Source organism: Nanorana parkeri, unplaced genomic scaffold, assembly GCF_000935625.1.
Source record: "Nanorana parkeri isolate BGI_ZX_2015 unplaced genomic scaffold, ASM93562v1 scaffold386, whole genome shotgun sequence".
Classification (NCBI taxonomy): Eukaryota; Metazoa; Chordata; class Amphibia; order Anura; family Dicroglossidae; genus Nanorana; species Nanorana parkeri.
The window spans coordinates 201,366-216,331 of record NW_017306654.1 but is presented as its reverse complement, the minus strand read 5'-3'; the positions used below and the strand labels follow the sequence as shown (position 1 = coordinate 216,331).

The 14,966-nt window shown below is 41.4% G+C and overlaps 2 protein-coding genes across 2 annotated transcripts in view; one reads left to right on the top strand and one right to left on the bottom strand.

Moving 5' to 3' along the window:
* Window positions 1-4,011, top strand: part of PLA2G4F (phospholipase A2 group IVF) — a 32,132-nt gene extending 28,121 nt beyond the window's left edge. Inside the window, exons 19-20 of the mRNA XM_018559267.1 lie at window positions 746-932; window positions 3,797-4,011. Of these exons, the coding sequence (XP_018414769.1) occupies window positions 746-932; window positions 3,797-4,005 (396 nt within the window). The 3' untranslated portion in view covers window positions 4,006-4,011. The remainder of the gene's footprint in view (window positions 1-745; window positions 933-3,796) is intronic.
* Window positions 4,012-8,584: 4,573 nt separating this feature from the next.
* Window positions 8,585-14,966, bottom strand: part of GEMIN2 (gem nuclear organelle associated protein 2) — a 13,229-nt gene continuing 6,847 nt past the window's right edge. Inside the window, exons 4-10 of the mRNA XM_018559269.1 lie at window positions 14,202-14,261; window positions 13,874-13,990; window positions 13,082-13,126; window positions 11,333-11,401; window positions 11,134-11,244; window positions 10,814-10,872; window positions 8,585-9,126 (exon numbers count right to left, since the gene is read on the bottom strand). Of these exons, the coding sequence (XP_018414771.1) occupies window positions 9,081-9,126; window positions 10,814-10,872; window positions 11,134-11,244; window positions 11,333-11,401; window positions 13,082-13,126; window positions 13,874-13,990; window positions 14,202-14,261 (507 nt within the window). The 3' untranslated portion in view covers window positions 8,585-9,080. The remainder of the gene's footprint in view (window positions 9,127-10,813; window positions 10,873-11,133; window positions 11,245-11,332; window positions 11,402-13,081; window positions 13,127-13,873; window positions 13,991-14,201; window positions 14,262-14,966) is intronic.

Genomic DNA, 14,966 nt, shown 5'->3' with positions numbered 1-14,966 from the left:
AAAGTAAAGGTCCCTTACACCATAACCCTAGACAAAAACAGTTAATTCTTGCAGTGTAGGGGTAGGCCCACTGCAACAATTTTATAGGTTTTTTTTGTTTTGTTTTTTTAAGATCCTGAATATAGGCTTTATGGTGTATCTAAACCAAAACTGTAATATATTGCAGTTCACTAGTCCTTAGATGTGGTGGCTGTATTAGTTTTCTTTTCTCCGTTTTTTTTTCTTTTTTCACCTGGTAATCCTGCAAATATCACACTTCTTGTCCCTGGGTTGGTATGCTCATCCCTTCACTGTATATCTGGCATGCTAAATGGGTATTTTCTGTACTTGATAAAAATGTTCTTACGTCTGATAAAATAAAACAAAACAAATGCATTCAATGCATGAAAGGACTGGTGAGCTGCAATATGTTAACAGGGTTATTCACAAAAGGGTAAAGAGTTTGGAGAAGAGAACAATCTAGGCCAAAATAGCTGATTTAGAAAAGTTCTCCCAATTCGGCTCACTCTCCAGTTCAGCTATGTTTTCCTAGATTGTTCACTTCTCCTGCCTTCTCCAAACTCTTCACCCTTTTGTAAATAGTCCTGTAAATGTTTGTTTTGGGGTTTATTTATTCTTTAAATCTGAATATATATATACATACACACACACACACACACACACACACACACACACACACACACTAGGGGTTCAATTACAGGTTGCCACCATGCTCTTTGGTACAGTTGTATTATTTGTATTCCAGGTGTTGCATTTAACCAAAAAATACTGCAGAGAGAGAGGAATCGAATTTCCCTCTATCACTGTGAGTGAGAAGGATGAGCAACAGCCGAAGGAATGCTATGTGTTCATGGACGAAGATAATCCTCACTCTCCCATAGTGATTCACTTTCCTTTGGTGAATGACACATTTCGCACATATAAAGAGCCAGGTAATTGCCCAGAATTGGGATCAGTTGTCCATTGGCTGCTGTGCTGTATTGTAAGAACAATGTAAATATTATGGAAAATTGTTACCAAATACTTACCGTAATTTTCATTTCCTGGCTTATTCTCATGTCAGCATACTATAGGTGAACTCCATGCCCTTGACCCCTAATGACCAACTCTAACCTAGCTAATAAAAGAGTAAGAAGGACAAACCCCAGCGTTCTTTAAACCAGCCGCGGAAGGCCACTCGGGAGGGTACCTACGATGACATGAGGATGAGCCAGGAAATGAAAATTATGGTAATTATTTGGTAACAATTTTCCATATTCTTGGCTTACCTCATGTCAGCATACTACTGGACATAACAAGATACAGAAATAGGGTGGGCACAATCAAGAACCCCCCACAATACAAGAATAATGCAAAAGAAAAGTTTAATGAGCCGAGGAAGATGACAAGACTGATGAAACAAAATGGGCCATCCATGCTGAAGCCACGTCACCCCTTGTAACGATTTACAAACATATTCTTTAAACTCCATCTGACCACCTTAAAGATATCTTCTTTTAAAAGCTTTGTGAAGCCCACGAAGTTGAGACTCTCCTAGTCAAATGAGCTCGCACTAAAGCCAGAGGAGTGAGCCCTTGCTTAGTACATGCTATTTCGATGACTGCTTGAATCCCAGGAGTGGCAGGTAAGCCTTTCTTCTGACCTCCTGGCAAAAAGAAACATCTGTCCGTTTTTCCTAATGTCACTGGTTCTTTTGATGTAGAGGGAAAATGTTGTACTATATTCAGAGGCGCATAAAGATCCACACTAGGAGATGCCGACTTACTGGAAAAGGCCGGAAGAATTGTTTAACAATCAGTATGAAAACTACAGTCCTGGGATGGGCTGAAAGGAGGTTTTATCAAGTCTTATAAAACCAAATGCCATCAGGGAAAAAATGCATTAGTAGATCGTTTCCTAGAACGCATTAAGGTATCAATCACCTTCTTAGATAGACCTTGTTTTTTTAATTTGGTTGATTCAGTAACCAAACTGCCAAGCGGTGATGTTTTGGATTCGGATGCTGACATCTATCCTGGATGAACAAATCTTAGGGTAGAAAAAAAAACGGTCAAAGCCAAGGCCATGAGATTGAAGAGTGGAAACCATGGTTTCCTTGGCCAGAATGGTTGCACTATAGCAGATGAGCGGCATCCGCTTTGATTTTCTGAAGAACTTTTAGTACCAGAGGAATGGGAGGAAAAATATATGCCAGAGGAAAGATGAAGCAGAAAACCACAATGGCAGCATAAAAAGGATTAAACAAACTGCCCCCAGGGAAGGAGCAGCCACTGACCCAATCGGCAGGCGATCTGCAGAAAAATGGCGGCTGCCCAAGACCCCGCTGTCCAATGTAGCCTGCCCGCCCATCCTGCTAAACTGGCTACAAGAAAATGGCGGCTGAAACACGCATGCGTGGTATAGACCAGCATAGGAGGAGCAGACTCTGTCCCCACAGAGAGGAGGCCGCAAGAAAGAAGTGGCTGTACATTACCCTGGTGTCTAGTGGGGCCTAACCACCCATCCTGCTGCAACCACTGACCGACTAGTCTTAAGGAGCCCGCACCACAGACGCCTTGCATCAGGGAGATTTACTCCCAACAGACGGGCCATCCATCCCAGGAGAGGCTGAATCCAGGTGGAAAAATGGTATGGAGGGATGACGGCAACTAGGTGGCCTGAATGTAGGACGAAAAAAAGAACGCTGGGATTTGTCCTTTTAAAACTGGCCATACACCTTACAACCATCGCACGACTTTTGTTGTGCAATGGTTGTAAGGTGATTAAAATTCTGTACGAACTGCCCATCTTGGACCGCTGAGAGGAGGGCTTGCCGATGATTGCAATGCTGAGCGGGCAGTTTCGGCAGGTTTTCCAGCGTGCTAGGAAGACTAAAGTCATGCAACCGTTCAGTAGATGCGGTCGCATGCTGCCCATACACCTGCCGATTATCGTACGATAATCGGCAGGTGTATGGGCACCTTTACTCTTTTATTAGCTAGGTTAGAGGTGGTCCTGAGGGGGTGACGTTGACCCATAGTATGCTGACATGAGGTGAGCCAGTAAATAATTTTTCAGTATGTATGGATAAAATTGTGCTCAATGCAAAATATATGTATATAATATAAGCCCATTTCATGCTTTGTAAATGCTTATGGTGGTGCACAGTAGTGACTTAGTTGTCTACAGGAATCTTGGAGCACCGTGGGGGGACCAGTAATTGGTCCCTCCTCAAAGGTCTATCTAAAGGCGAGAATTTACTTTCTTCTTTGCAGGAATTTAGGTTTTTTTTTTTTTTTGTGATAGAGATGCATTAAGCGTAGTTGCTATTTGAAGATCACCATTAGGTTTCCATATCCTGGAACTCAAGGACAGAGATCTCACCAATTGAATTCCTGAGAGATATAAGAAACAGTCAGGTGGTTTAACTCTCCAGAATCTGCTAAAAACAGCAAGAGTTTTGGGTGGACTGACATTTTTAATGACCATTTGTAGCACTATGAGCATACTGTAAAATGTACAGGTCACATTTACCTATGGCGAGTGTCCCTTCCAATTCTGTTTTTAGAAGCAAGCATTTGAAAGCTCGTGCGTGACATACTATTACATGGTCCACAGTCAATAACTGTTCATAGTAAGCATAGATAGTGACATACTGAAAGGATGAGGAACATTCTGGTTTATCACACAGTTCACTCTTATAGGTTACTACCTATATTTAAAAATCGTTCACTGGTCTAGTTTGTGAAACCCAGTTCTATGGCTGAGAGGACCTGATATCATTGATTATACAGTAATTTCTTGTGTTTTCTCACAGGCTTGCTCCGAGAAACAGAAAGCGAGATGGCTTACGGGGACTTTAAACTCGTAGGGAAAGATTCTCCGTACCGGACAAAAAACTTCACGTATGAGCCGAATGACTTTGAGCGTTTGGTAGAAGTGAATCGGTACAATGTGATAAATAACAAAGAGCAGATCATGAAGGCACTCAGAGCTGCGCTGGACCGCAGGAAGCACAAAATATGACCCGTGGAAAAATTGTTTGATTTAGGTTTTGCAAAATGGACTTCTTATATATGGTTAAAGAGAACTGTTTGGTGCTCCTTAAATCACAACAAAACAGTATTTCACGATGCTGCACTTTACAGGTTTTGTGTACACCAATCTTCAGTCTAATAAACTATGGAGGAGATGGTAGTACCACATTTATAGAAGTAGGTGACTTTAAAGCAGCCCTAGTAGTTGGTATAAATGTATTCCTGTTAGCTATATGAAGATGCAAGCAGGTATTTTGACAGCTGGCGGGGCCCACTGTCAAACTTAAAATTGCAGCAGATTCCTCCATTCACACTCTTTAGCCCCAAAAGCTAATGAAAATTTAAAAATAAACTGTGTACACCTAGCTTAAGAAAAGTGCTGAGAGCAGCATGCAACATGGAGGCTGTGGAGTTACCTAGAGTAATGATTCATTTTTGTTTTTCCTTGGCTAAAGCTGGCCATATACTGTTAGAAATTGAGGTATTCCTGTGAATCAGCTGAAATTCTAACCATGGATAGCCCTTCTGGTCCCACCTGGCTTGATAAACTTCAACTGAAAATCTGGGTGGGAAATTGTTGGCTGGACAGTGAGAAATGCTGGAGCCAGGTGTCAGAACAATATAGGCTTCTGTGAGATTCTTCCTTCCATGCGGTTTAGTGAAGATGGGGGAAATCAAGCAGTTTGCCATGGGCTTAACGAGAGAAAAATATACACTGAGTGGCCAGATTATTATGACCACCCCATCAGTACTTCGTTGGGCCACGAGATGACTTTGTTGGGCCGCCTCGTGACTCCACGAGATGTTGAAAGGTGATGCGAGGAATCTGACACTGCACTGTTGTCTTGTACCAGTCTTGCCACTCTCCGTTCTGCCCTAACATTGACTAGTCGCTGACGGTCACAATTCGCAGACCTAGATTTTCGACTGACAGTCCAGTCTTTAAACACTTTAACAGCTGTTTAACATTTAACAAATTCTGCTGTTTTGCTGATACTCGCTCCATGGCGCGAGCGCCAATAATCATCCCATGTTCAAAGGCTGTTAAATCGCGTTGTTTACCCAGATCTTCAGAAAAAAAATCACTTCTACTGTTGTGGTAAACAACCTGCCTCCCTATTTATAATGGTCTGGCACTCTATCAACTTCAGCACGAAATTATAGCTAACTTGTTACAAATGTCAGGTGGTCATAATAATCTGGCCACTCAGTGTACATGTATGGACTGTTCAAGATGCTGGTTTATAGACTATATATAGACACCACCGGTACTGGCTCTTCTGGGAAACGCCATCCACGCTTGTGGGCCTGGGACCAGCATCGTGGGTCTGTGCACCTCTCCTCTCTGATCAGTGAAAGCGGAAGTGAAATGTATTGCATCACTTTCGGCTTCAGCCTGTCATTCCTCCAGCTGCTGTGGTTGCAGAAGAAGCTGTTAAAAAGCATGGTCTGAGCTTCATCAACTACTTTGGAGTCCATAGGGGACCCCTGATGTCTCTATAAAGAGGATCTGCCACTTTTTGCCATCTTGTAGGGGGCTTGTTATGCCCTATATATCAATTGGTTTTATTTGTGAGGGGGGAGGGGGGGGGCGGGGCTTAAAAAAGTAGTCACAAATTTTAAAAAAAAAAAAAGCCCCCCCACATACAAATAGGAGTTGGGTGTGCCCATGTAAAAATGACTTGCGCCACATGTTACATATCAGTGAACGTTTGAGTGCAAGTGATAATTCTAGGGTCATCATTCACTGTTAACACTAAAATGCTGAGCGGTGTGAAGGCTTTGAAAAGCATCACCTATGGGCAATTTTGGGTACTGTAGTTTTCTATCATTTCACAGGTGCATACAATTTAAAATATCCATTTACCTAGCAAAGCCTCTTTTTTTTTTATATTTTACCCAAATTAAAATTGTGTTTTTGCACACATTAATTTTACAGTATTTTATCCTAAAAATATAAATTTGATAAATATTTGCACACAAAAAAAAAGACAAAATTGCAGCTAGCATTTTCAGAAAATATATACATTGTTTTAAAGGGGACAGGGCTATGCTACCATACTCGCCCTGTCAAACCTCTAGCCTCTCGAAGAGAGCACCTTGCCTTGTCATCCATCATGGCCATGCTATCCCTGGGGAATCTCAATGACAGTAGACAGCCTTCTTGCCTGTAGCATGTGTTAACTGGCTTCAGATGCCCAGTAGCAGGTTATTGTAAATCTGAGACACACACACACACACACACACACACACACACACACACCTCCTCTTTCTCCCAAACTCCAGCTGGTCCTCCAAGGTTCAGTCTGTTTTTGGGTGTTCTTTTCAAAATGTCCTCCTTAAAACTACCGCCAAACCTCCACAGCATTTTACTCTCTAACCCTTCATATTAGTCAATAGTCATCCTATTCTTCCTCTAAGATTTTTTTTTTTTTTCCCTTCAGGTTGTCAACCATCCCTTTGCTTCTCCTTTAATCCACTCAGCTGTTCTGCCTCCCATTCATAATTGAGGCTATAGTTAACATACTATGTCCTCAATTATCTACAAACACTCACCAGTTCACCGTTTGTAGTGCTCTCCTTCCTGTCACAGGGGGCTGAGCGAGCAGCGCTCAGCCTGCTGTGACAGCACGGGCTGTCTCCGCCCACAAACCGCTCTGCAACAGGAGGCCGAGAGGTGTGGGAGGAGAGACACTGGCCACTCTTCTCACGTTTCTCTCCTCCCCCGCTGGGATGCGGAGCAGCACCTAGCAGGGAGGAGAGAATAGGAGGGATGCACCGCTGTATCGGCCAGAAAATGGCACTTTCAGGATTATGCCAAAGTGCCATTTTCGGCCGATATATCGGTGCATCCCTAACCACAACAGTATTTCCTGTTGGTCTGTACATAATTTCTTCTGAGACAAAGAAGTTAAACATAGCCACTAAACTGCTGGAACAGTTGCTGGATTGCTGTCAGTCTGTGCAGAATCTCTTTCAAGACATGAAAATATAAAACAAATCCATCATTGGGCTGTTGACACTGTAATTCTCCCAATGCAGCTACTAATGGCTGCAACAGACTTTACAGGATCACTTTCATTTTTTAGAAGAGATTGTGCAGACTAAAAGACAATTAAGCTGCAGTCTGAGCAGCTCCATAGATATGTCCCATTCATGCAGTTTACATTTGCTTCCAGCTAGCACTAAATCAGCATCATCTTTGTGAAAATTTACAGAAAAGGACATTTGGAAGTCCATATCGGCGCACATGTACCAATTCAAAGATTCAACTCAGAAATTGTTTCCAAGTATTTCCTCATGACTGGTTTCTTTCAAGAGCAGAAGAAAAAAAATTCAGATCAAAGAGGATTCGTAATAATGCAAAACAAAGTCTTCATAATAAAAGTATTCATTTTATGTAGAGAAAGTGGCAAGACGACAAGAACACATTTCATAAAACAGAACATGGATCCTGAAATTGCCTCTGCAACCAACACAATTAGAACAATGTGTCAAAACTTAAACAGCACATATACCCAAAGATGATTGTCCCACCAAGCAGCCTACCTATAATATAACCATAGGTAATAACTAGAAGCAAAAGAATTAGAGCAGTGCCAAGCCTAACCCTACAAACACCTGCTAGGTTGTTCTAGCATTTCTTGTTTTTAGGTGCTGCCATCTTTAAACACCTGCCTTGTTCCTGCATGCTCCCAACACACTGGAAGAATAGACAGACATTTATGCTAGCTTGGTGGAGCAGGATGTACCCTGCCAAGTCCTACCACATGCACATCTTTGTTCCCAGGCCGTTCAGTAGCCAGTGAGGCAAATGTGTCTATTACACACCATGCGGAAGGTGAGAATATCAGCCTCTTTTCTAGTGGTTTACCCTCTAGAAACTATGGGACAAGGTCACCACAATTAAAAAAAACAAGCAAAGGGTTTAGGTCTTAGGCATTAGAATTACATTTTAAAGGTGAAAATAGAGAAAAGTAAAATGTAGTTTGTGTAGGAAGCACAAAAAGTAGTCCTTAATGGGGAGGAAGACCCATTTTAAAACATTTGTATGTTTATTATTCCCAGCTTTACTTGCATATGTAAAAATAATTCTAATCTTTTTTTTTTTTTTTTTAAATGGTTTGCTTGCAGCAGCAGAACCAAAAAAACACCACACTACAATAGGAAAATTGTTCCATACAAAAAAAACAAACCTCTATAAAATTTGTTTAACAGTTTTCCATGCTACAGGTTGCTTCAACCACAACAGTCCCAACAGGAAAACCATGCAGGTCCCACTGGAAGGGGATGGGCTCTTTGAAAAGAGATTTAAAGGGACAGGTGCAGTTTTACAGAAAACTACAGGACTCATCCTACAAACCACTCAAACTCTAAGGACTCCCCTCCTTTCTCTGCTCAATAGAAGCCTTTTAAGTACAGCACTGGCTCTGACTCTAGTACCTACGGAATATATGTATGCATGAATTGAGTTATGGGAGAGAAGGCGTTACACTGCAGAGGTGGCCACAGCTCTACACAAACCATCCCGACTCAGAGCACAAAACAAGAGAAGACTCGAAACAAAGCTGGTGCCAAATGTACATGATGAGCGAGTCCCATACAAGCCAAGCAACATGAATTGAGGACTTCAAATGAACTGAGGTAAAGGGTGCCACCAGAATGTATTGGATCCAGTTTTGGTCTTTGGTGGTTTTCTGTAAAACTGCCATTATCCTTTGAGGAGGATGAATGTATGGTTTCCAAAACCCTTTAGGCACTTAAAAAGCTCTTCAACTTTGGCCATTTAAAGAAAAAATAAAGTTTAATTCTACACCTTTAAATCTAAGAAGCAGGATCATTTTCCACTCCTGGTCATCACATATTCACGTGCAATAGTCAGAGGTGTAGCCCTTCATAGCACTGAGTCAGCAAACAAAGGGGCTCTGCAATTGCCACTTCCCTTTGGATAGTCCAGTTCTGAACAGAAAAGATGGTAGATACACCACTTAATGAAGGGAGACTTGCTTTGAATGGACAGGTATTGCTGTATGCATGGGAAGTTGCGCAGGCAGTCTCATCTCTTCAGGATGGATCACCAGAATCTGCCAGATCGCGTTGCTCAAAATACCTAGACAAAACAGAAGGTGTTTCAGTTTTAAATAGCTATAGAAGTCTCCATACCTGTGTGGTTTCTTCAGAGTGGGCACAAATCATTCCCTAACTAGCGGCACAATTTTCCATGACTACGAGTTTCGGATTGGAATTTTGAATGGTGAGACAATAAAGACCGTCAAGATAAAAACAGTAATAATGGATCTTCAAAAACTCTGCAGTGGAGCCTTATCAAAACAGACTAACTGGATGCCATAAAATGTTCAGCTGAATAAAACTCTAGAACACAAAAATATCCAGCTTTGTGAAGAAGGGACTGATAAAAAAAAAAAAAAAGAGGACTAAGGAACACTTCAAATACAGTTTGTTTATTGGAATGCCTGTCAGACCCCTTGAAAATTTAGAGAGGGTGAATATATTAGGGGTAAAAAACTGACAAACTGTCAGAACATTTCAGGGTAAAGCATTCAAAATAAAATATGAAAAATACATGCAACAGAGAAGAAAAAAAAGAAGAAGATACGAGAACTGGAAGGGAGAGATTGGATTAGCAGTCTTAGCAGAATGGATCAATAGGAACCGGGTGGCTTAAACATAGAAGTAAATCTAAATAGTTATATCAGGGATGAAGAGAGAATTCATGAATTATGCTACAGGTTATTATTTGTATAGTTGATTGACTTAGTGTAGCATCCAATGTAAAGCTGAACTCTATGGTCACTAAAGGCTTGGAGTGGATCTAGACTTTCTATTTGCACCACCAATCATGTGATTATTTTATGTGTGTAAATATATGATATTTTGTATACAAGTGTAAATATTGGGGGATGCACTGAAATTTTGACCTCCAACACATATCGGACGAAAATAGTACTTTCTGCATTTTGCCAAAAGTGCCATCTTTCGGCTGAAATTGTGGTGCATCTCTAGTTTCTCTCCTGCCCGCTGCTCTGTGTCTCCTTTGACAAGGAGCAGCGTCCAAGCGGCTGAGCGGGGAGTGGAGGAAAGCACTGTGTGCCGCAATGTCACAGGAGGCTGAGCTCTCCTCCGGCACTGCCCCGTGACCAAATCAGGATGGAGAGCAGTGTGGGGGCAGAGACAGCTGTCACAGGAGGCAGAGCTGGCGGTGCAGGGGAGGAGTCAGCCGTCAAAAACAAGCTCTCCTCCACGCGAGTAAGGATGGAGGGCGGATACAAGCAGTTGGCGATCAGTGATCGCTGAGTGTTTTGTAAGTAATTTAGGACATTTAAATCTACATCACTTCCTGTTCATTCCTCATTGTGGACATAGTAAAAAACATACATGTAAAAAACAAACATCCTCAATCGCTTTTTCTATTTTAAAAGGGAAATATCAGGGATCCGTTTAGACTCCTGATATTTCCCAGAAATTTCCAGTTTCAAAATTTCCTTTCTGTGCACCTCTAGTAACTATATAAAACTTCCTTCATAAATGATGGGGTGTGCATTTTATTATTGTTCTATACATTGCTTTTCAGAGAAGTCATATACTGATGTGACAAAGTATATAAATAATAAATAGTTCAAACAGAAGATTGACACTTTAGGAACTGTATTTACACACAAATGCATAACAGAATTGCAAATATTAAGTAGGATGGGGCAGAAAGAACACAACTTTGTATCAGAGTATATCAAGTATTTCTTAGCTCTAGTCATTTCAAGTAGTTTTTCTATCTTTACCTGCCAACGAGACAGATTAACAAGTTTAAAGCAGACACCCTCTCGTCTTCCTTGTGTTCCTACAAAGAACAGAACCAAAAAAAAAGTATGATCAAAGGCAGAAACACAAAACAAAAAAAAGGAATTCAAAACATTCTAGTGATTGTTTTTGCTGTCGAAGGGATAAATCACCCACTTGGGGTGCATGATAATAGATCGAATCATCTATTAAAATCTATAGATCTTGGTAACGCCAGGGAAGGAATTCTGCCGATTATTAAATGTCCAGTATGAGAGCACAGTGCCAGAATTAGACCACAAGAACCATATTCTACACATACCACTTCTGCTCTGACTTGAGAGCACCTTCGTGCCAACTGTCGGATGAGGGAGTGAGCCTCTGGCATTAGGGGTTTCTCTAGGCAGGCAAGCAAGGCATACAGCCACCGACCCTAAGAAGAAAAACCAAGTAAAAACTGACATCAAGCATAAAACTAATTAACCGTACACACCTACAGAAGAGGAAGAAAATATACTCACCAGCTCTGGAGTGAAGTCCCTCTCTTCAAACCAGTTCACAAGGTACTCCAACACACTTGTAACAGTCGCCTTCAACAAAGGTTAACAAAGAGTTGGGGATTAAAAGTAGCATCTCTATTTGCAGATGACCAAACGCTACATATTAGAATAACATTCGTACAAGAGGCCTGTGACTGACCTGCATGCACTGCGATTGTAAACTACATGGGAGATGAATTTTAATCGGCTAACTAATCGATTTTGAAAATAATAGTTAGCTGCAGCTCTAGAATTGATCTCTGCATACCAAAAGAGCCAGAGGTGCAATAATAATATTAATAATAACACTGTAGATTGGATATCACTGGAGTATCTGCTTGCCTTAGGGGATTTAGGAGGGAATTTTTCATTTTTCTTGGGGCAAATCACACCACGCTTTAGAAGGGGGTTTTCTTTTTAACCTTCAACTGCAGGCTTAGGGTTCTGAGGATGTAGACGTTTTAAAATGATTGCGCCCCCCCACCCACTTTTCTTTTTATCCTTGACCAACTATGAGAATAGTAAAATTTGGCAGGAGGGGGAGTTTCAGAATCTAAAATGCAGCTAGCTGCTATTTGCACAAGATTGCTCCATGTTTTGGGAGATCCTAGGGTGTAGCCCACAGCAGGCAAGCAGTGGATTCTTGGAATACCAGTTAAGGTGTCATTTTAGAGTAGTGCTGTCCCAACTGCCAGCCCATGGGACTTTTTTTTTTTTTTTTAGCAGCCTGTGGCAGCCAGCCAAGTACTTGCACTTTGCAGGACCAATCTGTCAAAAAGCTCAGTCCTGTGCTCTCCCTAACTGAAGCAGCGTAAGCAGCAGAGCGTCACCTTTGCTCTGCATCAGGATAAATAGATGAGAGAGAAGGACTGTCATGGAGCTTTAATGATTACACAGGTAGAGCACCAGCACTGCTGCAAGGATTTGTACAGAAGAATGGGGAATAGCAGAAGTGTTGACTTGTGGAAATAAATGTGGCATTCCCACCTGCGCATTCTGTTAACGTGCGCCAAAATGCGTTTGGCGCACATTCACAGAAACGCAGCAAAATGCGCTTGCCTTGCCATTTCTAATGGCACCCCAAAACAAAACCAGAAAAGGTGTTTTTTTGCTCCACATTTGCTGCATGAAAACGTGCACAAATGCAGAAAAAAAAAAAAGAAAAAAGTGGAGTGTGCATCACAAAATCTGCTACATGAGCTTTTGGCACACATGCAGGCCCCACTGAACTCAATGGGGATGCGCTGCCCACAAATGCAATGCACGTTCACGACACGCGCAGGTGTGAATGCGGCCTTAGGCTTTAAGTTGGATACCACTGTTTTAGAGTTTACGGGCATTAGGGGCCCACAGGTTTCCTTTAATGTAAACGTACCAAAAAAACATAAGTAGAATTTAGTACCGGGCTAAATGTGACAATAGTAAACTGGTAAGCTCCATTCAAGTCTACTGCAGGTTATTATTCAGATGCAAGCAACCCAGAAAAAGATTTTTACCAGCCGGGTTGCAGACAGCATGGGAGGCCACAGCATTCAGAGGCAAACATGGACCTACAATGTACATGCACTGTAAGTAATACAATCAAAGTAGATTACTAACTACAGTGGTTGTAAAATAATAATATCTTATATGAACACCAACTCACTGCAAGTCACACCTAATAAACAGTTCGCAAGTGTGTAGCAAGCTTATTGATTAACAACATCAACAACAACAACAACTTAATCTCACCTGGCTCATACGACTAACAATACTCAGCAGAGGTGGAAATCCAACCTACAATGAAGAATACATAGGTAGTTTGTAGTCTCTGCTAATACAATGGACCAGAAGACCCAAGATTCAGGTAAACAGTTTAATTCATGTTCAATAGAAATGCAATTCAGCAGCTCTACACAATCTTTGATTAGGTTCAGACTAGCCTTCTCTGCAATCCTTATAAATAGGGGTGCAACTAATGATTATTTTCATAAAAAGCGATTAGTTGGCCGATTATTTTTACAAAAAAATGAATACCATCCTTAAATTTTAAATACTGCAGGTAGTGGGCTGGTGCAATAGCCAGCCCGCTATTGGCCATTTGAAATTGCAATAGCCAATAGCAGGCTGGCTATTGCATCCGCACACTGTTTGCTGTGCCTTCCTCCCAACGTGGAGGAGAGAGCTAGGTGATCCAACCAACTAATCGATAAGTTGGTTGCAGCCCTACTTATAATTTCAGCGTGCTCAGTATAATAATGGGAAGTTTGAATTGCCCAAAGACCTCTTATTGAGGAGCACGCCTCCCCCCCCCCCCCCCTTTATTTCTCACTTTCATTGGAGGGGGAGTGTGCACCATCAATTTTTTCCCCCCCCAGGTATCGAAATCCAGTTAGCCCACAATAAATTCACATGAAGGATTCTGAACTCAACGATTTGTCAGCCGATAAAGAAAGAACATTTAAGTCATCTTAGATATCAAAACCTAATCAGTTTTACTACATTGCAAGGAAGATCATATAGACTAAACAAACTGAGGTTTACCTTTATATAATCGATACCTGGATTCTGGTTTTCATTGATCAGAGCAGCAGCCAAGTCACAATACAACTTCTCACCCAGACAAAACTTCTTCCAGCTTTCCTCATCTTCTGTGCTTGGCTGAAATGAAAATCAAATATCTCATATATACACATATACATACCTGCCGATATACATTTGCCTAGACTATAAACATTAACATAGTAAAACAGCCCTCACCGACCTCTATAGCTGCAGGTACTGTTAAGGTATTTAGCTAAAATGATCAAAAAGGGACAAACTATGGACCACTTGGTCTTTTTCACCCGTCACTCGTCTGTGAAACACTCACCATTGTAACATTGCTATCTAAAGGCTGGGACTTCCAATGGCTTCTGTGCTTATGAAGGCTCTGTAAAGAACACAACATTAATGTTAATAAGTATCTAAGGACCGGCAAGCTGCAATATTTTACATGTTGTTTTGGGGTTTTGATACACTATATGACCATATGCACATATATACACACTATGAACGTTTGTAACTTTTTAGTTACTGCGTTGCATTTTTGTAAGCGCTGTTCTAGTACCGCTTTTGAGCAGTTTTTCTTTTTTTATATATACGCTTTTACAACCATTAAAATTTACACAAAGAATCCATTCCCATACCCCAACCCAATCCCAAGTCCAGGCACACAACTACTGTATATCCAAAAGAGCACCAAAAAGCTACCGCTAACATTGTAAACCAAATATAGTGTCCATGTCTTCGGCCTGAGATGGCATAATATGGTTGAGCAATAGCCAGATACTGAAGCATTCTGGTGTCAAGGCGGTAGTTGGTTTACATTGAGGCTCATAGGCAAGTGAATACATACACATCATCCAGAAGCTGCAAACAAGCATTGTCATCTCAGTATTAAGCAAGAACCAAAAGGTAACTAACAGAATAACATAACACAATACAACAAATATAGAGTGGGAATCCCTTCTGTCCTGTAGATTACTGGTAACTAACTCTGCTTTCCCAAATCATCTTCAGATCTTCAGGACAGCACATATGACCGAGAAATACCCAACTGGGGGGGGGGGGGGGGGGGGGGGTGTGGGCTTGGTCG